The following is a 25027-nucleotide window of genomic DNA, read 5'->3' as shown; positions in this document are numbered from 1 at the left end:
TGAAAAATTACACTTAAAAAACGAACTCAGTTCAACTGGTTTTGGTTTTGAATTTTAAGTGTTCGATTAGAAGAGAAACATGTGCGGGCATTTAAGCCGTAACGGTTGAAGCAATCTTCTTTGTGAAATAGTTCAATATTCAAAGATAAAAGCACTTATTTTCAATCTAAATTATTACTTCTCTAGAATGCTTATTTCAATCGCTACGTGAGATCTTCGTCATTCTTTAATCAAATTCCATGCTTTACGAAAATTTTAAATCGTATCATGCTGGTTAATGATAAAATATAGAAGCATGATCTTATTATTATTTTTTTTTTTCGGCAAAAAGCTTTTTTGCTGTTTTTTACTACGCATTTCTTCAATGAATAGCTTTCGAAAAGGAAGGCACAATTGCTAGGTTTGTTGGGGTGTCAGGCTGTTAATCAGAATGGCGCCGATTCGAATCCGTGCCAATAAATATCTCTTTAATGTTTCTTTTTTTCCTGTCAGATGCTCACATGGGCAGGACTGTATTTGCCATAACCAGTTTTTTCACATGCACAATTGTTGCTTTTTCACGAGTCACTACTCAGCCACTTTTAATGATATTTATGTTTGCATTAAAAATATGTACGACCAAAGTGAGCGATGATCAAATTATCACAACGTTGTATTTAACGAGGTTTTGTTACTGATGTCTTTAAATTACATGCCTTCTCTTCTGCGCTTACTTTTTTTTCGGTTCTTCTTCCTAATATTCTTCCTTTGAAATTTTTAAAGACGAAGTGCCTTATGAAACGATTCGAAGCACAGTGCGGAGTTCCGCACGGGTCGACTAGTATTTATATATATTCTTTCTTATTGAACAAAATTATTTTCTTCTGTATATATCAAAATTTATTGTTTATCAGTGTGGAGTATTGTTAAATTTTCTCGTACGTCATCCCATAATTTGTGAAATTTAACATTGTTGAATGTGTACAAAAGGATGACGTATTTAATAAAAAAAAAAAAGTAAAATAAATGAGATTGGAATGCTCCTTTCTGTTACTAAAACTTGATGCAACCTGTAGCTAAATTGTTTCCTAATTGTAAGGATATTTTTTCACTTCTGTTTTTGAAACTTAGGACTCCGATCAAAAAACTAAAGCATAATATAAGCGAAAATATAAGTATCAGGTTTAAGATTTCAGACTATACAATAGAATAATTTTTGCTCAGAAAAAAAAAAATCGAATACTGAAATGTAGATTCTTCTGATGAGTTTTTGACCCTTTGTATAAATAAAATAATTACGACACCAAATTGAAATTACGTTTTTCATTTAGTTAACCTATGAATATTTATTAGAATAAGAAGCAAAACATTAAAATTACAAACAACTCGATAGGTAAAATATCATTTTTTTTTCCCTCTTTCGGAAAAAGACAAATAGCCAGTCACATTTTTACTACATTCGAAAAGCTACGCTGAAAAAACGAACTTAGTTCAACTGATTTTGTATTTAACCGAGCGGTTAAATGTAATAATAAACACATGCTGCCATCTAAGCCATAACAGTTCAAGCAGCCTGCAATAGCAAAAAAAAAAAAAAACTTGTATAAATTTTCAAAAATAAAAACACTTTTCTTCAATTCCTTATCTTAGATGTTATTTCTGTGGATTATTTTTCTGTCGGTATGCGAGATCTTTCTTCTTTCTTGAAGAAATCCCCCCCCCCCCTCATATTAAAGCTTACCGGACCGGCTAATGACGAAAAATAGACCAACAGTCTAAAAATCAATTTTTCGGAAGCGCCCCTCGCTGCTGTAAAACCTTAATTCTTTCTCTTTTTTTAACCGACTTCAAAAAGGAGGCGGTTATCAGTTCATACCGTATGTATGGTTTTTTTTTTTTTTTTTTTTTTTTTTTTTTTTTTGTCCACTCACAGCGTCTCACCTAGTGAACCGATTTTGATGATTATTTTTTTTAATTGATAGGGGATGGCTCAAATTAGGTCCCATTACTTTGTTTGACCATATTTGTTCTTTAAAAAAAAAAGTTATGGGCAAAAAACCATAAATTTCACGCAATTTCCCTATTAAATGATTAAATTTAAAACCCATTGTTATAAAAATTTCGTGCCATACGACAGTAACATTAATAGTAATTGTAATGATAATTTTGAATGAAGGCTTCTCTGAAGCAAGCATCAAGTTTCTTCAGGGGGATATTTCGATAATCGGGAATCTGGCGCTGTCGTCTCATTTTTGGTGTAAATAATTTTATTTTGGTAACCCTGCTGATTTATAGTAACCCTATGTGAATTATCGAAATCTTCCCTTCTTCAGTTTTATTGCTCCATAGTGGGGTAAACCTAACCTGGAAGCGAGGTGACGCAGTGATTAGGATCTGCTTAGCCTTCACAATGCTACCATTAGGTTTGCCTCAACTACACACAGTAGTATTTTTATCGTTATCGTCTATGCCAATAACAGATGATCGGGGCTAACTACCAAACGGCACGAACTTGAGGGTCACAGATCCGGACGAAATTCTGGATTTAGGTTAATTCCCACTAGATATGAACCCAGGTAAAGCGGTTTGACTGCACAGGCCCTAGTTCGGCTGCAGCGGGGGTTCAAAGTTGTTATTTGAGTCCAGAAAAGCAATGTTTTTTTCTTTTAAAATTTAATTTTTTTTTACCATTTTCTTGCATTTTCATTGCAGTATGAGCAATTTAAATGCATTCACAACACAGAATTAATCTCCCCCCCCCCCTCCTTTGTACTGACAAGAGACGCCGAATGTCTTGAATGAGTACATATTGTCCGAAAGTTCCAAATTCAAATGAAAACGCCATTGCAATTCTCTGGAGCCCTGCAAATCAGTGTGGTTCAGACGGCAAAAACTTGAGAGTCACGAATTAGGATAAACTTCTGGATTTAGGTCAATTCGTACTAGATATGAGGCTAGGTAAAATAGTTCGAGTGCATAGGCTTTAGTTCGGCACTAAGGAGGGTTTAAATTTGCTTGTTTGGCTCCGGAGCTGCAATAGCGTTTTCTTTGGGACTTGAAACTTTGGCACAATATTTGTTCTCCTAACATCTGTCGCGTCTCTTGTTAGTACAATGTATAACGCGTTGGAATTTATTCTATACGGTGAATGCATTCAGTTGAGCGATACTGCAATGCAATATCAAGAAAAGAGTGAAAAAAGTTTTATTTCAAAGGAAAACCATTGCTTTTCTGGAGCCAAACTAAAAAATTTGGACACCATTACGAGCGAACTAGGGCCTATGCAGTCAAACCGCTTTACCTGGGATCATATCTAGTGGAAATTAACCTAAATCAAGAATTTCGTCCGGATCCGTGACCCTCAAGTTCGTGCCGTTCAGTGTAAGTAAGAAGATATAGGATTGCATAATAAGCAACTTAAATGCTGTGAAATGAAAATTAGTTAGGAAAAACGTAATACTTAAATAGTTATGATTAAATTAACTGCACATGAATTCCAGAGAGGAAGAAAGATAAGTTTTTAGTGCCAATCGCTTAAAGTTTAACGCTTGTCCATAGTTTTTTTTTTCTTTTTTTTAGTATGGTGCATTTTTATGAAAAAAATAAGGTGAAGTTTCGTGATGGTAACTTCTTACTATTTCTGAAATACCTACATTTACACTAAAAAGAATGAAATAAAAAAATTTTGAAAAAAAAAAAAAAAATAGAACCGACTTCAAAATTGCTCTAAAATGTTAAAAATAATTGTATCCTTTAAACATCATCGATAATGCTTTTAAACATAGTTTTTGAAGTTGGCGCAAAAACAAAACGTAAAATCCAGTGTAACCATGCTTCGTTCATAATTTTTTTCAGAAAAGCATCCAAAGTTACGAACGAAGCATTTATATCGTTATTCAAATATGTTGTCAGCAATGCATAATGTATGTGATAGTGAAGAAACTGGGCCTGGTTAAATTTATAGTTGTAGTTGAGTTATGTATGTGAATGATTTTATCTATCGTTTTTTGCGCCAACTTCAAAAATAATGTTTAAAAGCATTATCGACGATGTTCAAAGAATACAATTATTTTTAACTTTTTAGAGCAATTTTGAAGTCAGTTCTATTTTTTTTTTTTTCAAAATTTTTTTATTAAGTTTTGACTCCGTTCAGATAACATAATCTATCTGTAATAACAATATAAAGCAGTAGAGTTTGTTTGTTTGAACGCGCTAATCTCGGGAACTACTGGTTCGAATTGAAAAATTCTTTTTGTGTTGAATAGTAAATTCATTGAGGAAGATTATAGGCTATATAATATCACGCCATAACTAATAAGAGTGGAGCAGCAATAAAAAATGTTATGAAAACGGGAAAATTTACATTATAATATAAAATGTTTGGAACGTAGAACATGAGTAGCTATGGTGGCTTGACCTGAAAGTGTGGCCTTTGCGATTCAGTGGGTGTAGGTTTGAATCAGCCATAAGGCAGTACTCGAGAGTACTTTTCAGAGAAAATCCTAAACGATGCAAAAAATGGTTCGTAAAACAAAAATATTATATACGTATCATTGTCTTATTTTTCTTAATAATTAACAAATAATATAAAGCTGAAGAGTTTGTTTGTTTGAACGCACTAATCTCAGGAACTACTGGTTCGAATTGAAAAATTATTTTTGTGTTGAATAGTCCATTTATTGAGGAAGGCTATAGGCTATTTTTTGAGTGATAACTTTGTATGGGAGGGCAAACGGATTTGTGACATAAGGTGCGTAACGGCGCAACTCTCGTCTGGCATTCCTTTCGTTCGCGCATACGACAAAAGCGCGCATGGTCGTTGAAATTTTGTTTGTTTACTCTTTGAGTCAGTTTTAAGCGTTAAGTGATAGTAGAAAAAGTAATGAAACTGACAGAAGATGGATGATCGTCGCAACATAACGCAATCTCCTAACGAAAGGTGAGTTTAATAATGCAATATAATACCAATAACATTGTAAACAATATATATTCAAAACAGCATTTAATCTTTAAATTTATTTTCAAAAAAAAAAAAAAAAAAATGCGATTAGTTATACTAAAAATATCTCGCTTCATTTAGGGTTTTGAACCGTGATAAGGTGTACATATTTTAAACGAACTTCTTCCCCGCAGACTCCGCAACGCGGGGGTTGGGGACGGCCGAGAAAACAAAAATTAATAAACAAACATTTAATTTGTGCATCACAGAATAAAATCTAAACTGATTTTAACTTTAAAACAATCATTCGTTAAAATCTTAGTTATTTAGGGGAGGGGGTTTCCAATAAAGTGTGCGGTGAGTGTCCCTGGTGATTTTTGCAAGCTGGGGGGGGGGGCAAAATGATGATACTAAAATTATCCCATCTTTTAAACGTATTGTGCAATTAAAGCGTCAAAATATAAGAGCAGGGGGCTTTGCAGTTTATCAGAATGATCTTGATTGCATAAATATTGTCACTCCAAATATAGGATTGCATGTTAATAAAGCTACAAGCTTTAATACGGCTACACAAATTGATTTTGGTGAAATGTGTGTAGTGGAATGTCTCAATGAAGCAAAGAAACAAATTGTTATTGCCAACATATATATATCTCCAAACAAAAGTGTTTCAAGTATTATTCAATTTATTCATAAACAGCTTTCATATGTTTGGGGAGGGGGATTTATGCGAATGATAAAAGCAGTATACAAGAATAATAACAGCCCTTGCAGGGGGGAGAGAGGTCATGACGCAGACAATGTCATTATTTTTTTTACAGAAGGATTTTAATCCATTAAAAAGATGGTGGCGTTTTTCTTTTGTTTGTTGGGGGGAGAGGTGATAAAATTGAGGGGAGCCACCGCACTTGGAGAGGGAAATTGGCACCCCAGCTACATCACATAAATTATAAGATCTGCAATACAGAAAAGTCATCGAACATCTTGATAAGCAAATGTTCCAGCAATTTAGACGAATAATAACGCGTAGAGCAGGGTACCCATTCGGTGGGGGGGGGGAGGGTCTTGAAGTTGACTATGCCATTGAAAATTATCGGGGAACTTATTTTAAAAGTATTTTAGTCTCCTAAGTAGGGACTCTTGTTTTTTTGGGGGAGGGGCGGGGGCGGGCTCGGTAAAATTAAAAATGAGGTGGGCCATCGCACTTATTAGGGATTGGCAGCCCGAGCATCATGATCTATATATTAAGATCTGCAATAGAAAAAACCTACGAAAATCTTGAAATGTAAATATTCCAGCAATTTACTCTAATGATAAAGCTGGGGTGCCCATTTGAAGGGGGGGGGGGCATGAGGCTAAATATTATTCGTATATTGAGATCTGCAATAGAGGGGAGCGATCGGACATTTTGAAAGCTAAGTATTAAAGTAGTTTTCCCCAATAATAATTGCTAAAGCAAGGATATGACCATGGGGGGCGGGCATGAGGCAGACTATGTAACTGAAAGAATCAGAGACGTTATTTTAAAAGGATTTAGCCTCTTTTTTTGAGAATCCTGTTTTTTTGGGGGGGGGAGGCTTGGTGAAATTGAAGGGGGGGCAACGCAATTGGGGACAATTGGCACTCCTAGTTACATGATCTGCAGTAGAGAAAAGTAATCGTAAATCTTGATCCGTAAATTTTTCAGTAATTTATTCAAATAACAGCTGAAGTAGGAGTGCCCTTCCTTGGGGGGTGGGGGAGGGGGCATAAGACAGATTTTACCACTGAAATAATTAATGAAGGAATGCCAGACGAGAGTTGCGCCGTTACGCACCTTATGTCACAAATCCGTTTGCCCTCCCATACAAAGTTATCACTCAAAAAATAGCCTATAGCCTTCCTCAATAAATGGACTATTCAACACAAAAATAATTTTTCAATTCGAACCAGTAGTTCCTGAGATTAGTGCGTTCAAACAAACAAACTCTTCAGCTTTATATTATTTGTTAATTATTAAGAAAAATAAGACAATGATACGTATATAATATTTTTGTTTTACGAACCATTTTTTGCATCGTTTAGGATTTTCTCTGAAAAGTACTCTCGAGTACTGCCTTATGGCTGATTCAAACCTACACCCACTGAATCGCAAAGGCCACACTTTCAGGTCAAGCCACCATAGCTACTCATGTTCTACGTTCCAAACATTTTATATTATAATGTAAATTTTCCCGTTTTCATAACATTTTTTATTGCTGCTCCACTCTTATTAGTTATGGCGTGATATTATATAGCCTATAATCTTCCTCAATGAATTTACTATTCAACACAAAAAGAATTTTTCAATTCGAACCAGTAGTTCCCGAGATTAGCGCGTTCAAACAAACAAACTCTACTGCTTTATATTGTTATTACAGATAGATTATGTTATCTGAACGGAGTCAAAACTTAATAAAAAAATTTTGAAAAAAAAAAAAATAGAACTGACTTCAAAATTGCTCTAAAAAGTTAAAAATAATTGTATTCTTTGAACATCGTCGATAATGCTTTTAAACATTATTTTTGAAGTTGGCGCAAAAACGATAGATAAAATCATTCACATACATAACTCAACTACAACTATAAATTTAACCAGGCCCAGTTTCTTCACTATCACATACATTATGCATTGCTGACAACATATTTGAATAACGATATAAATGCTTCGTTCGTAACTTTGGATGCTTTTCTGAAAAAAATTATGAACGAAGCATGGTTACACTGGATTTTACGTTTTGTTTGTGCGCCAACTTCAAAAACTATGTTTAAAAGCATTATCGATGATGTTTAAAGGATACAATTATTTTTAACATTTTAGAGCAATTTTGAAGTCGGTTCTATTTTTTTTTTTTTTTTTTTTTTTTCAAAATTTTTTTATTTCATTCTTTTTAGTGTAAATGTAGGTATTTCAGAAATAGTAAGAAGTTACCATCACGAAACTTCACCTTATTTTTTTCATAAAAATGCACCATACTAAAAAAAAAGAAAAAAAAAACTATGGACAAGCGTTAAACTTTAAGCGATTGGCACTAAAAACTTATCTTTCTTCCTCTCTGGAATTCATGTGCAGTTAATTTAATCATAACTATTTAAGTATTACGTTTTTCCTAACTAATTTTCATTTCACAGCATTTAAGTTGCTTATTATGCAATCCTATATCTTCTTACTTACACTAAACGGCACGAACTTGAGGGTCTCGGATCCGGACGAAATTCTTGATTTAGGTTAATTTCCACTAGATATGATCCCAGGTAAAGCGGTTTGACTGCATAGGCCCTAGTTCGCTCGTAATGGTGTCCAAATTTTTTAGTTTGGCTCCAGAAAAGCAATGGTTTTCCTTTGAAATAAAACTTTTTTCACTCTTTTCTTGATATTGCATTGCAGTATCGCTCAACTGAATGCATTCACCGTATAGAATAAATTCCAACGCGTTATACATTGTACTAACAAGAGACGCGACAGATGTTAGGAGAACAAATATTGTGCCAAAGTTTCAAGTCCCAAAGAAAACGCTATTGCAGCTCCGGAGCCAAACAAGCAAATTTAAACCCTCCTTAGTGCCGAACTAAAGCCTATGCACTCGAACTATTTTACCTAGCCTCATATCTAGTACGAATTGACCTAAATCCAGAAGTTTATCCTAATTCGTGACTCTCAAGTTTTTGCCGTCTGAACCACACTGATTTGCAGGGCTCCAGAGAATTGCAATGGCGTTTTCATTTGAATTTGGAACTTTCGGACAATATGTACTCATTCAAGACATTCGGCGTCTCTTGTCAGTACAAAGGAGGGGGGGGGGGGAGATTAATTCTGTGTTGTGAATGCATTTAAATTGCTCATACTGCAATGAAAATGCAAGAAAATGGTAAAAAAAAATTAAATTTTAAAAGAAAAAAACATTGCTTTTCTGGACTCAAATAACAATTTTGAACCCCCGCTGCAGCCGAACTAGGGCCTGTGCAGTCAAACCGCTTTACCTGGGTTCATATCTAGTGGGAATTAACCTAAATCCAGAATTTCGTCCGGATCTGTGACCCTCAAGTTCGTGCCGTTTGGTAGTTAGCCCCGATCATCTGTTATTGGCATAGACGATAACGATAAAAATACTACTGTGTGTAGTTGAGGCAAACCTAATGGTAGCATTGTGAAGGCTAAGCAGATCCTAATCACTGCGTCACCTCGCTTCCAGGTTAGGTTTACCCCACTATGGAGCAATAAAACTGAAGAAGGGAAGATTTCGATAATTCACATAGGGTTACTATAAATCAGCAGGGTTACCAAAATAAAATTATTTACACCAAAAATGAGACGACAGCGCCAGATTCCCGATTATCGAAATATCCCCCTGAAGAAACTTGATGCTTGCTTCAGAGAAGCCTTCATTCAAAATTATCATTACAATTACTATTAATGTTACTGTCGTATGGCACGAAACTTTTATAACAATGGGTTTTAAATTTAATCATTTAATAGGGAAATTGCGTGAAATTTATGGTTTTTTGCCCATAACTTTTTTTTAAAGAACAAATATGGTCAAACAAAGTAATGGGACCTAATTTGAGCCATCCCCTATCAATTAAAAAAATAATCATCAAAATCGGTTCACTAGGTGAGACGCTGTGAGTGGACAAAAAAAAAAAAAAAAAAACATACATACGGTATGAACTGATAACCGCCTCCTTTTTGAAGTCGGTTAAAAAAAGAGAAAGAATTAAGGTTTTACAGCAGCGAGGGGCGCTTCCGAAAAATTGATTTTTAGACTGTTGGTCTATTTTTCGTCATTAGCCGGTCCGGTAAGCTTTAATATGAGGGGGGGGGGGATTTCTTCAAGAAAGAAGAAAGATCTCGCATACCGACAGAAAAATAATCCACAGAAATAACATCTAAGATAAGGAATTGAAGAAAAGTGTTTTTATTTTTGAAAATTTATACATTTTATTTATTTATTTATTTTTTTTGCTATCTCATGCTGCTTGAACTGCAGCACGTGTTTATTATTACATTTAACCGCACGGTTAAATACACTCCTGTTTGTTAAAATTGCAACACCACGAAGGATTTACGCGAGTGAGCTGAAAATTGCAGGAAATGTGAAGTAGGGCATGATATGCAAATGATTAGAATTGCAGACCGGTAGCGCATGCGTATGCTGAGCAGCGCCCTTTGAACGGCGGATCGAATCGAATATAAATAGACGGCTGTAGCGAGGCGTGTATGATTATCGGTGGTTATATGCTAGAGTAAACGTTAACTGAATCTTTGCTATGCCTCTTCGACGAAAGAAAGCGAAATTTGAGCGAATTTCGGAGTTTGAACGGAGGAGAATCGTCGGCCTTCGTGCAGCTGCATTGTCTTCTCTTGCAGTGGCCGCTCGTGTGCAGCGTAACAGCAGCACAATTATGCGTGTTTGGAAGCAGTGGACGGACAAGGGTCGGACAGCTCGGAAATCCGGGAGTGGACCCCGAAATGTGACATCAGCTCGCGATGACAGACACTTGGTGCGTATGGCGCTGACAGACCTCACAGCTTCTTCTAGACAATTGGCAGCACAGTGGTCAACAGCTACAGGTGTTTCATTGTGTGCTTCATCAATTCGGAGACGTCTGCTGCAGCGTGGGCTGCGTGCAAGGATTCCTTTATACAGGATTGGCAGCAGGTCGTCTTTTCTGACGAATCCCGCTTCAATTTGTGGCCCCATGATGGCCGAATTCGTGTCAGGCGCTATGCCGGTGAACGGCACATTCCGGAGTGCATTATCGAACGCCACAGTGGACGAACACCCGGAATTATGGTTTGGGGTGCCATAGCATATCATAGAGGATCACAATTGCTACGAATTGTGGGCAATTTGAACAGTACCCCGATACATAAACGAAGTTTTACAGCCCCAAGCTATTTCTTTCCTGCAAGGATTGCCAGGGCCTGTATTCCAGCAGGATGATGGCCGTCCACATGACGCCAGGACTGTCAAATCCTACTTTGATTCGCCGCAGGTACAGTTTCTTCCTTGGCCTGCATATTCCCCGGATATGTCACCGATTGAACATGTGTGGGATTTCGTTGGGCGGCGTTTCGCTCGTGTTCCTCGTCCTGTTGCTTCGACAGACGAACTTTGGTTGCGCATACAAACAATTTGGAATACTCTTCCGCAGGCAGATTTCCAAACTTTGTTTCACTCCATGCCGAGTCGTGCAGCAGCTTTTATTGCGACACGTGGTGGCCACACAAAATACTAATTTCTATCTCTTTTTATTAATTGTTTGGTTTGAAAATGTAATCATTTATTTGTACCATTACCACTCAACTGTATTAAATTTCATTCAACTATGATACCTTCCTTCGTATTGTTGCAATTTTCACAAACAGGAGTGTAGAAAATCAGTTGACCTAAATACGTTTTTTAAGCGTAGCTTTTCGAATGTAGTAAAAATATGACTGGCTATTTGTTTTTTCCGAAAGAGAGAAAAAAATAATATTTTACCCATCGAGTTGTTTATAATTTTAATGTTTTGCTTCGTATTCTAATAAATATTCATAGGTTAACTAAATGAAAAACGTAATTTCAATTTAATTGAGCAAAAATTATTCTATTGTAGTCTGAAATCTTAGTTTGAAAAAGAGAAGAGAAAAAATATCCTTACAATTAAGGAACAATTTAGCTACAGGTTGCATTAAGTTTTCGTAACAGAAAGACTTCAGAAATAATATATAAGGATTATTGGTTAATTTATAAGAAAAATATGACAATGATACTTATATATATTGCTTTTTTACAAATCATTTTTAGCAACGTTTAGGATTTTCTCCGAAAAATGCCCTCGAGATTTGCCTCATGGCTGAATCGAACCTACGCCCACTGGATCGCGATGCGGTTCGCGGTGCCCGAGTCTTCAGGTCGAGCCACCTTGGCTCATATCCTGCGTTCCTAGCATTCTATATTATAATTAAATTTACCCCGTTACGCGTGTTATGTCACAAATCGGTTTACCCTCGCATAAGAAGTTAACACTTCAAAAAGAAAAGAAGAAAGAAAAAAAAAGGGGGGGGGACGACGACTCAAAATAAAGAGAAAACGTAATGATTCAGTAAAATTTTCTCTTTTGGTATTTACTGTAGTGGCACTTAAAATAGAGTTAATTGTTTTATTGTAAGCAGTTTGGATTTTTTTCGACCCCCCCCCCCCGTTTCTTTCTTCTTTTTCCTTTTTCTTTTCTTTTCCATCCTTTTTTCTTTCCGCCTCCCCCCCCTCCCTTTTTTCTCTTTCCCCACTTTTCTTGAATTTTTTTCTTTTTTAGGGGGCGGGAGGGGCCCGGCAACGTAACTAACTAGGGCCTTGGTTGTGCAGGTCTGAATATAAGTGACCTGAGAATTCGCGCGTGTGAAGATTTTTCTCACACCACCTATGTTTCTTTTCTCAAAAGAAAAAAAGTTTAAAATGGTTTTTGTTGAAAGGTTTTTCGTTTGCTATTTATTCAAAGCACATATGTTATGCAAAATAATAATACTTGCTGAAACGTAAAAAATATTTGATGAAACAAAATAAAGCAAAAGCTTTTTTTTTTCCTTGGTGGGTCATTCCATGCGAAATGAGCAAATCAGCCGTGGCTGACATGTCACAGATTTCAATGAAAATTTTTATTTAGGTAAACTATGCATATCTATGAGGTAATGCAAAGTATGGAAGTTTAAAAACTGTTTGTTGCTTTGTTATTGAAATTAGAAGTTGATGCTTACGCTAAGCCTAAATTTTCAGAGTTCATTGCAGTCAGTTTGTGACTCAATAACTCCATACGTTATAAACGTACACTTAAAAAATAAATATTTCCACATTCTATAAACAAATCTCTATTGGGAAAGAGCAAAGTAAAATTTATTCATATCTTTTTTTGAATCTGAGATATTAACAAAGATTGAAATTTTGCCAATTTTCTTCGGATTTCAAATCACTCTTCTAGCTCTTTTAATGAAAAAATAACAGTAAAAATGATTCAGAGTGAAAAACTATCTATAACTAACTACCTGCTCTAATTTAGTAATTGTTTATGAATTTCTTGATGGGGAAATCGTACTTTAAAAAATCAAAAATTTCCGAAAATTTCATTTTTTCCTCTATTTTAGATGTTTTTTTGAAGATGAGGGAATGCTCTAAATTTACTCAATTTTTTTTACGTAACATATTGAAGTGTCTTTTAGATGCTACTAAATTTTAATCATTGGAATCAGAGTATTTTTGTTACTAGAGTAACTTGAACTAAGGTAAAATTTCATTAGTTACTTCTTTTTATTGTAAGTTTAGCAAAACTAACCATTTCTTTCATGTTTCATTTTCTCAAAAGTATGTCTACGAAGTACTTGCTGAAATATTTCCTTAATTATTGTGCTGAATTTTCTCTATTCATGATATAGGGAAAAAATAGCTCTTAAAGAACATACTGAGTTTAAAGATATGGGCAGAGGACCATCTCGTCTAATTCACAATAGCATTTGAGATTGGGCTATGAGTTTGAGGAAATTTGTTTTATCCATGAATAAGTATATTTGACAAAATACACACATTTATTTCAACCACCCTGAGCGACGTTCTTTGAAATAATAGGATTTATTTGGTAGCGAAATTCGTCTCTATTTTAGTTATAGCTTTTAATTCCAAAATAAAAATTCTCAGTTAAACAACAGTTGCCAGAATGAATCTAATTTTCAATGGAAAGCAGCTGGCTTTTCTTTCTACTATCAATGGCAAAAATGCTTATTATGGCATTGATAAAGTATCAAACTATTATTCGTCAGAACAAGTATGCATACGACATACAATAATCCACTTATAACTGCAAGATATTTTCTTCTTCTGCCAGCTACAATCGCAAATAGTTTTTTTTTTTTTTTTTTCTGTCTCATCAGTAAAACTTATCTATCTTGAAAGTTAGGTTCAATAACAATTTATAGAAGCACACATAGATTTCTTGGAGATATGAAATTATCATAATTTCATCTCAATTAACAATTGAACACCTAAACTCCTTGTCTCACATTTATTTCAGTCATCAGTGAAATGAGCATATGTTTGAAAAAAAAAAAAAAGTTTAGAGATTAAGCCTAAATCCAACATCAATAATTTCATTTGTTTGTTATACATGTATAGTAACTATTTGTGACTAGGTAATTTTTTTCTACACATTGATTTTATGCATCGATATTTTTTCAGATAAATGATTTTCTTAAGTTATTGAATCCACCGTAGTACACATGACCAATTAAAGATGATATTTGTCTGAAACTACTAGATATATATTAATGAAAGTACTATTAATGCCTTCAACTGGATATTTCTACATAAAAAGAGCCTCAAATTTTTAGCCAGATATAAAGACTTTTTGTGGACAGCAAAAAGAGAAAGAAAAAAAAAACATTTCTTTTAATGCATTGGTTGAAGTTATTATTATGTATTATTATTACTTGATATATAATTTTTATCATCATTTTTTTTTTATAAAATTCACATTATACGAGTACATTTTTTAAAAATTGAAATAAATGTTAGATAACTTGCTTTTGCATCATTTAGTCGTTTATCTAGTTCTTTGAATTCTCGTAATTTCACATAAGGGTCAATCCATACAGGTTCCATACAGTATAAACTACTCATTCATGTTCAAATATTTCAAAGTTATAAAATTAATATAGTTAATTTGAAAACTACAATATTTTTTTTCAGTATAAGGTATTATATAGGGCACAATATACGTAATTTAAGAATGTGCAATGAAACTTTCACACTTTTAATTTCTTAATTTCTGTTTTAGTGTGTGAATTGACTAGCAAAGTTGCTCAATTTCAAAGACCTGTATCTTTTTTACAAACCAAGTACAAAAAACAATGTATATAACGTGTATAGTACTTGAATGGAATATTCAATTTTCCAAGAAATTTTATTTTTAATTCCATCCCCTTTTGGTTTACAGGGGTCTAAAAATGTCTTTTGTCATTTTTCCGATTTTTGAAGAGCTATAATCTATAAAGGGTACACAAACACACAGCAACATTTACATATTCTATTTAGCATGGTTCTAGTGATTAGTTTCTGCCGTATTTCATTTTGTGTTCCGCCCCTACGCGAGTTATCCCCCTTTGAAATGAGTAAAATTTTTACATTTGACCTTAAACTTTAACGTGTTGCCATTATTTTATTTATTAATTTACAGCTACGTAACATAGCATGTAAGACTATCAACTTATGTACTTTAACACCAAAGCGTTAAATTAACTGTCATAAATGTAATTCAAATAAATTTCGCCCAAAATGCAAAGGTCTAGAACTCCCATTTTTGACTACGAAAATCACTTTTGATGATCTCTAAAAAATCAAAGGTCCAGTTGAGAGAAAAAATAAAAGTGGTTTTAAACATCTTTCATATGCAGCTTTTAGGGATATGAATTTCAAAAAATTGAAAATGGTCGAGCGCACCCATCCGTCGAACCTGTATGGATTGACCCATAAAACACAAAGAAAATGCTATTTTTCTGAATTTGATTTTACGTTTGGAAATCGAAAACCAATTTCGAGTTTCTTCAAGCAAATATAGTCGAAACACTGCTCTATAGTTCTTGCAAAATTTTAAAGTTGTTTGAATTTTCTTTCATTTGAATTTTTGTGTCTATGTGAAGGGGAAAATCATCATTTTACAAAATGTCACTAAGTTTAAAACTGATTTTGAAGACAAAGGAGTTAAAATACAACTTCAAAAGTAAGGTATTTCTTTTATGATACTTAGCACTTGAGATTAAAAAATAAAATGCTTAATTATGAGAAAACTGAAATATTTTCAGTTTTTGAAACTCGGTTAAAAGTTAACTATAATAACTTTGAAAATTTTACTGATATCAGATTAATTACCCTACTCCATAGATTGCAACAATATATAACTTTTATGTTTTCATTAAATAGTTACTAAGATACAAGCCTTCAAAAATGCAACATTTAGCATTTATGAGAATGCTGTTCAATTTGACCAATTTTCAATCGTATGTCACTATTCAAATAAAAAAATATTAAGCAAAAATATTTTAAATATTTTTATATAGGCATAAAAGGAACCTGTATACCAAATTTGATAAAAATGTGTTACCATGCGGCCACCACTTTTTGGTGAATTTTGCTCATTTTGTATGGAATGACCCTGGTATGAGTACTTTGCTCACGAGTTCCTAGAGGTTTAATTTTCTATGCTCATGAGTAAAAGTTTGACTTCTTTGTTCAATCTTCTTTTTAAATTTTTTTTTATCATTTGTTTTATTATATACTTATTTATTTGTTTGTTTTTATTGCAGGAATACATCTTTGGCAATATGCATATTAAGCTTCTTTACTTTCATTCTTTTCATTTGTTTCGTCCATTTTCAGCATATCTGGCTGCAATTCATCACAATTGGAGTGCTGGGGTAAGTTTCTCTTTAAGGCTCTTAAACGTATCTTATGTCTAACATCCAGTCGCAAATACAGAGGCTGTGTGTGGCTGTAGGCCTCCCACAGAACTTTTTTTATTTTACGTTTTTTAAATTATTACCAGTATTAGTTTGTTTTATTATTATTTATTATTAGTTTTTGAAGTTGTACTTCTTTTAGCGTGATGAGGGTAATGTTTCAACATGAATCGGAAATAATGATGCGAAAGTGACATGAGTAATTAGAATCATTTTCAAAGTATTCTAGATATGGAAACAATACCCATCTAAACTAACAAATCATTCCCCCACCCCCTGTTCTTAGGAAAATTTTGTTTTGTCCCTAGAGCCAAAAATGATTTAATTTGGATATTTAACAACAGTGATTATGGATTTTAGGTCTTAGGTTTTGGAGTTTTAAACTAAGAAGAGTTGAAGTTTGCGGTCGAACAATGGGACTCGCGCTATTTCAGCCAATGTGCGTCTTGTTGCTCGTCCGTCCGCTTCAATTCTGCCGTTGACTCATACAGAGCATGTATTAACAGCAAAAAGCAACCAAACCCGAATTTTTCATGGTGGAGGGGGGAGGGTTGTGAGTTTGGCGCTGTCCGCAAATTTCGGACTTTAATCATTTATTTTAGTTGGATCGACAAAGGTGCAAAACGTTGGTATGTATTCTTTGATATTTAAAGAATTTGGTTGAGAAAAACAACAATAGTAATTGAAACCTGTACGCAAGCCCATTTGTATGCCACCCCTCCCCCTTACGTTTAATATGAACCGAGTACACACAGGGTCGGATACAGAAAACCATTTTAAGGGGTCATGCTGAAGAATGCCCCTCCCACACATCCCCTATGAATGAACCTACAGTTTTAGGTATACGAAAAAATTCTGAAACTGCTTGTTTATCAATAAAAAGCACCTTACCGGCCGGGAAAAAGGCACCTGATTGGGAATAAACGTTGCAAATTAATTTTATAAGCAATGAAACGAAGTGGGATGAGTAAAATGGAAATTAAGGTAGATTTTTGAGTGAAAATTTTTTCGCGAATACAATACTTCCTTTTTTGTAAAAGGAAGTAAAAAGCATAGGTACCATATACTACGAAGTACCACGATATTGTGTGACTTTTCCCTACTATTGTAAGGTGTCATCACTTTCTTCACTATTTTACCCGGCTACAATTTTAAAAACCGAAAAATATAAATATATACGTGAGCGGTTTGGGGGATTTTTAAGTCAAATTTACGATTTTAAATTTTTTCTTATTAAATCTGGCCTCTTTTTAGGGATTCCGTTCATTTTTCTCAGGAAACAAGCTAATGTGTGCATCACATGACTTCCTCTTACACCAATTTAAATTTATTTCCCCATTATTGACAATTTTAATGTGATTTAATAGTTAACTCTCTAAATATCATCAACAATGGCCAATTTGAAACCAGATTTAAAAAAAAATCGCCAAATTTGTCGCCAAGTTGGCGACAAAACTTGGCGACCAAAATCTTGGTGATATATTGCCAAGTGTTTGCATAAGTTATAACACCACTTGAGTTTACATCGAAATTAACAATGATTCCCCCCCCCCCAAAGGGGCAAAAGACCCTTTTAGAAACACCCGAATGCAACCAAAAGGGGAGGTGCACAACTAGACCCCACTAGGAGTCTACGTACCAAATTTCAATTTTCTAGGACATACCGTTCTTGAGTTATGCGACATACATACGCACATACGCATATCCGCGCATACGTACATATGGACGTCACGAGAAAAGTCGTTGTAATTAACTCGGGGAGTGTCAAAATGGATATTTCGAGTGTCTATACGTTCTTAGGTACTTATCCACGTGTGGTCGGTTGAAAAAAAAAACTCAACGTTATTTCGGGGGTGAGCAAAATGGAAATTAAGGCCAAATTTTGAGTGAATTTTTTTTTCGCGAATACAATACTTCCTTTTTTGCAAAAGGAAGTAAAAATAATTAATGTATTGGAAAAATAGTGTAACTGTTTACATTTTATGCACAAAGCGGATGAACACAATGTGGACAACTACCGTTGTCGACGGTTAAGGGGGGGGGGGAGGGTTCACGACCCTCCCCAACTTGTATCCGCCACTGAGTACACATTACTTACCTCCTCCTCTCTGCAAAATGTTGAAATGACAGGCCTGTTTTGGTTCATCAAGGAAGTTTTAGTCAGTAATTATTATTCTGGTGCAAGTTAAGCATTTGCATTTTTTTTACTGATTTATATTTGTTTAAATTTTTGCGATTAAATTCTGAATTATATTGTATCTATCACAAGCAGCGCAATAAATTTTTTTATGAGTCAAAAATGCCAAAAACTGTTTGCAGCAAACTCTTGCAAAAATTTAAAATAAAAAAATCCCATTGCTGCAAAAATCCAAACATGACATTTCTTCGATAAGATTCTGTCGCATTTGCTATCTTTTTTAAACAAAATAAAAATCTTTGAATACTTTTTAGAGAGATGAAATGTGCCAAATGTACTTTTCTGTACCTCGACATTCCATGAAGATCAGTTGAGTAGTTAAGGCCTGAAAGCGTAACAAACAAGCAGATAAACAAACTCACTTTTCCATACATACTAACAGAAATTTTTTTTTTTTTATGTTTCAGAATTAAAAAATATACATATTGTTTTTAAAAATCAGTATCCAAGAAAAAATTACTTTTCTTTTAGATCATAGCAATGTCAACAGCTCTGAAGTGTTTCTAAAAGTACATTTTAGTTTGATATTTTTAGGTTCTTTCTGACAAGTTTTCTACCAGTCGGATTTGAATACGGAATAGAAGTTACTTATCCAGAATCAGAAATCACTTCTGCTGGTCTTCTAAATGCATCTAGTATGGTAATTTCAAAATACATATTTGTCCTGTTTTCTGAAGAAATAAATCATTTAGATAAGAGTGAAAACCCAGGAAACCAGCGCTTCTGTGAGTAAGAAAACATTCTTACCGACAAATATGTGAAACAGGTGTTATTACAATTAATTATTTAGGTATTGATAACCAATATCGATCTTGCATCAACTAAATAAGGAAATATTCTTTCCTTGTTCCAAGCATGTTCTTGAAATCTAATTTTTTTACAGATATTGTAATTTAAAAATTTACTTTTAGAACGTCGTTGTTTTAATTATTCGTATTAATTACTTATTGGAATATATAAATACTATGCGGTAGTTTTCAAAAGTTTAAAGTTGTCTAAAGCAAACTATGCAAGAAATCATTACATTTATCATCAAACACAACTTTTTATAAAACATGTACCCATATTTGACACTCTCAAAAACAAAATATTGCGGTAGATATTCAACATTTAACACATAACACAGTTCTGCAGAAGAAATGCAGATAAGTTTCCCAGCATAGTAGTTTTCAATTTTTGTGTAAATTTCAGTAAAGACAAAATTTACTTACAGTAATTTCAACCATTATCTTCCGAAGTTTGATGTCAGTTTCCTTTTCACAGCAAAGCTCTCCGATTCTCCGGCATCCGTTGACATTGTATGTATTTTTGCGGATTGTAAACTCTTATTTCTATTTACATAATAGGTTTTCTTAGTTAAGGCCCCTATATGTACGAGCCGGCGCATCAGCTTAAGATTAGCCATTTTGGATTGGAGCGCGTGTTTGAGTGGTTGTCTTTTCTGGCGAGTTATCGCGTTTGGTGATTGTTCATTGTGAGCAATTATTAGCGTCACGTGAATTGTTTATAAAATAAAATATTATTTTCGGTAAATTTGGCGAAATCCGAAACTTTGCTGTGGTAACCCAAGCAGTGCAACAATGAAAAATCCGATCCAAAATGGCCTAAACTTAAGCTGATGCGTCGGCCTATCTACATAGCGGCTCTAATCTTAGTAATAAAATGTTCAATAGTAAAGGCAAACCTAGCCTGACAGTGTCGTAACGCTGTGATTAGGATCCGCGTAGCCTTCACAATGTTGCTAGCTAGGGTTTGCCCGAACTGCAGATGAAAAATAAATGGTTCATTTTGGCATGAAATTCTTTCTTTTTATCGTATTTTATTGGTTTTAAGACTCTTGGTTCCTCATCAGAAAACAGGTGGAGTCCCACATTTTCATTTGATTTGTCATTATTCTAGCACTAGAAAATCGCCCGTCAAGGTATGACGGGTGACTACATTTGAACGAAGCCAATTGCCTGTTTGGTGATATTTTGATAGTTGAAATGGTAACCCTAACTCCAGTGGATTAACCCAAAGCTCCAGTAGGTAGCGTTCATTGTTGACCATTCTTTCGTTCCTTCATTCCCCTGAAATGACACAGTCTTACCAGTAAAACGGTTAAGTTACCGGATCGAGTTCAGTCTTGCCACAATAAAGCATTTTCCTGCATATCAAACATTACCAAAACATATTATCAAATTACCATGCCGTGGCGCGAGTTTCATTGTTGAGACTCGCGGGTTACTTGATCATTGGGTATTATATATATGAGGATTCTTCACACAATCATTTGTCTGTTTTGCAACCCTTCGCGTGTTCAGAACGCAGACAAAGTCGAGTGATTTTTTGATGCTTCAACACAATCAGTAACACTGAATACTAAATTAAAATACTCGCAGACGGAAAATTAAATTGACCTCTATCACACCACAGTCCCTTACACCCCCACGGTTTGAGTTCTGTTAACTCGATTTTATGGTTCTGTCTCATGCATGAAAACGTCATCTATTGAAAAATGTAATTGGCAAAACAATGAGTTAGTGTGTGCTGGGCAATCTAGGAATTATCATATCGCGATGCATCGCCTACCTTAGCGCCGCTATATAGATCGCCGGCGTGTCAGCTTAAGTTTAGCCATTTTGGATCGGATTTTTCATTGTTGCGAGCTAGGGTTACGAGAGAAAAGTTTCGGGTTTTGCCAAATTACCCCAAAATTATATTTTATCTTATACATATAAAATCTGAGTATCTATCTATTTATCTATGTCCAAGCTTCTTCTCCCGAACGACAGTGAACTGACCATCGAACCAGGTACCGATGGATTCGTCATCTTCCCGTCTTCATGTTTGGCTATTTAACATAATCCTCCGATAATAATTAGCGGAGATATCAATTAAAAATTATTAATTATGACTCTTAGATTTCAAAATAAAATCCATATTTTTCGAAGGCTTTCCTCCATTCAAATTATTATTCAGTGCTTCATCTCAACTTTCGGCAACAACGCTTTTATTAAAATGTATAGCGTGAAGAAAATCATTAAGATAAAAGATCTGTTGCCATTTTTTTTTCTCGAATATGAACAGGTAAAATTCTTGTTTTTGTTTTGAGGCTTTTCGTGTAATCAGGGGATTTAAAATGTTTACTTTTTTTTTTGGGGGGGGGGGGGGTTCCGCAATCTGCCGCAAAATTTCACTGACTTTTTTTTTTTTTTTTTTGGTTCAAGCCTGAGTGTTGAACTCGCGTCACTTGACATAACTTTTATTTTCGAGGTGGACCGTGCAAAGCCGGGCGACGCAGCTAGTTTAATAAATAATTCACGTACCGCTAATAATTGTTCCCAGTGAAAACTCAACAAACGACACCTTGCCATAAAAGACAACCACTCAAACACGCGCTCCGATCCAAAATTGCTGAACTTAGCTGATGCGTCGGCTCGTATATATAGGGGCCTTAGCCTACCTCACATTACAATGATGCGATGCATCACGCCATTAAAAAAAAGTACATTAATATAGCTTAGATTTAAATATAGAAATACAATCTCATTAATAAAGAGATGAATACATAAGCCATACTTATCTGGTGATTTTTTTTTCTAAATAAGCTTTTCAAAGATGTCTAAAAATTAGTTTTATTAATTGAAAAAAATATTTACAATGGTCTAAAAAATCTAACTGACTTCCATAAACTTGAGCTAAACAAAAAAAAAGGACTATTAGCGAGAAATAGTGTTTTCAAATGATTTGAGATAAATTTTGTCAAAATTATCAAGCAATTAAAATTCTTTTTCTCATAAGTGTTCGTGAAACAGGGTCTTACTGTATGTAAAGCAGATGGTTACACTGAAACATGAAAAAGATAAATATTTCATTAATATTGTAATTTTTTTTCTGATGTAGACTTTTAAACTCTATGTCCATTTTTACCATTTATTGCATTGATAAACAAATATATATATTTATGCCATTTCTGCTTGAAAACTGAAATTTCTTAATTAACAGAAAATATTACCCTAATTTTGCCTAGATATTTGGAATAATACTGACGGAAATCGCAACATCCATTCTAAATAAGCAAGGCTTCTACGCAGCAAATACAGTTATGCTTATTGCCCTGTTAGCAAGTTGTATCATTTGTGGTAAGTACTCTTCTATGAACAAATCTCCACTATTAGAAAACCCTATGTGAACTATGAGCGTTAAAGCTATTTTTTTGCTCCTTAGTACCTTAAACGCGGGCGACTTTAGCCTATTTATTGAAACTTTTATCATTTTTTCTCAATAATTTTGTAAACATTCATATTTCCAAGGTGTGGAAGCCTTTTTTACACTTCTCGAGTTCTCTTAATTTAATATTTGGATCAAGAGATCACTTCGTTTCAAAGTATTATTACCTTTTTACATTGCTTTTTATTTGGGCCAATGTTACCCTTACCTTTGGGTTACTTTGGCCCAAATTGGTTTTCCCTATTTAAAACCAGCAGTGTACAACTAGAGCCAAAAAAGACGTGTGTTCATATGAAAAAACGATTTTTTGATAGAAAAATTAATTTTACAAGAAGTTTGAGTCATACATATTTGTTTCAAGGAAAATTAAATTATTTTAAAAATGTGTGTGCATACCTAGTTATTGTCTCAGAAATAACCAACGGAGAATCGACTTCTTTTTATCAGTTTGGAGGATTTTACTAAGATAGCATCATTTGCATTAAGGACCTTAAATTTTTGGTCACTTCCAAAACTTTTTGGTGCGTATGCTCTCAATATTAGCTTCCTCTTTTTTCGCATGAATTCCTGGAAACCTGAGATCATTACATCCTACAATAACATAATTCCTTAAACTTTCCAACCAAATTCAACAAAATTTGTTAGTAGTACTTGAAAACTGGGTCAACGTTTTCTAAAGCTCCTGCAACTTTTAGTTCCTCTTCATCTTCCATAGCCATGTAACTGAGTCCTGAAGATTTGAGTCTGTAATCGCTCTTTTAATCCGTTGCTGAGAATGCCGATTTTTTTCTTGTTTTTTCTTGTTTAGAGTTCTACTTTTACCTTTTCTTTTCCAAATCTTTCCGACGGATTTTTTTTTTTTTTTTTTTAGTTTTTATGCTGGGCCGAAATAAGTTGTAATTATTTCGCTTAGGAGACATGTTGCTAACGGGATTTTTTTTTAAATAAAAACATTGACAGAAATGAGCAGTACATTTATGCTACTACATAAAATATTGAATAGTGTTCATAAACAGGTTAGAAAGACTCATATTATCACAAGGAACACAAAAGTAGTAGTGTTGCTCTTTATGGAGAACTACCAGACTGCTTGATATTTATTACTGTGTCCTTGAGGCTCCTCTCAAACGGATTTTGTCAAAACATGCTTAAAAATTGTTTCTTGGAGGTTTACAGAGAACGTTGTAGGGGCATTCCAAGGTATTTTTAAAATTATGTAGAGTCCGTAACGTGACCTTTTTTTTGCCATAACTTTTTGATTTACCGTTTGATTTGCAAATAATTTTAATTTGAGCTGGTGTGTTGGTAGGAAAAGATCAAAATAAAATAATATGCTAATCAAACAGTAAACTAAAAAGTTATGGCAAAAAAGGTTACGTTACGGACTCTACATAAATGTCAAAAATACCTTGGAATGCCCCTGTACCTATTTCTCAATTTTTAGCCAAAGAAGGACCCTAGGGCCAAAGTAGTCCGCGTTTATGGTATGTAATTTAGAAAATTCAAAATACAGAGTTATGTTAACTAGCTCACAACAATCATAAATTAAACTACCAGCAACGTTTTCGTTGACATTTTAAAAATATAAATAACTATGGACATTCATTTGATCTCGTTTATTAATTAAATAAGTTTCTATATATGCAAGAAATTTCACGGAACACAGTTTTAGTTACTTTATTTATTTGGAATTTACCTTGTTTTTAAAGATGTGATTATGACTTTTAAAAGCAAGCTTCAGGTATAGTAAAAATTTATTATGGTAATTTGAAATGTAATGGAAAAGTCATAAATTTATAAATAATTACTTTATAGCAAAAATTTAATTTCATTTCACTTAAAATCTCCATTTTTATTATTCTTACTTAATACCTTAAGTTATTTACCTTAATCTATGTATGTGCTTATTTATGTATTTTTACTTTAAAGCTTTCCATATACATTGAGTAAAAATTTACAAATTCTAATTGAAAATATTAGAAAGTATTGTAAAATGAGCAAGGAAGCACATTTTTGTAAAATGTGTAGTTACTTGCATGTAATGTTCTAATTGTTGTTATTTTTATTACAGGTTTCATTACAACAGATTACAAAAGGAGCAAAAAAAGTATGCGTAAGAGCAAAGTGGGAAATACCTAAATATTTTATGCAGTTCTTTCTTCTTTTATTAACGTTTAAATAAATTTAAACATTACTTAAA

The 25027-nt window shown here is 33.9% G+C and overlaps 1 protein-coding gene across 3 annotated transcripts in view; it reads left to right on the top strand.

Annotated features, from left to right (window-relative positions):
• LOC129219890 (feline leukemia virus subgroup C receptor-related protein 2-like) overlaps positions 1-25027 on the top strand; it is a 58559-nt gene extending 33532 nt beyond the window's left edge. For all 3 annotated transcript variants that reach the window (XM_054854203.1, XM_054854204.1, XM_054854201.1), the window contains 4 exons: positions 16266-16376; positions 19150-19255; positions 22628-22739; positions 24899-25027. In XM_054854203.1, coding sequence (XP_054710178.1) covers positions 16266-16376; positions 19150-19255; positions 22628-22739; positions 24899-24966 — 397 coding nt within the window. In that variant the 3' untranslated portion in view covers positions 24967-25027. The remainder of the gene's footprint in view (positions 1-16265; positions 16377-19149; positions 19256-22627; positions 22740-24898) is intronic.

Source organism: Uloborus diversus, chromosome 4 (assembly GCF_026930045.1).
Source record: "Uloborus diversus isolate 005 chromosome 4, Udiv.v.3.1, whole genome shotgun sequence".
NCBI classification, from domain to species: domain Eukaryota; kingdom Metazoa; phylum Arthropoda; class Arachnida; order Araneae; family Uloboridae; genus Uloborus; species Uloborus diversus.
The sequence above is the reverse complement of the archived record's forward strand: the minus strand, read 5'-3'. Positions and strand labels throughout refer to the sequence as shown.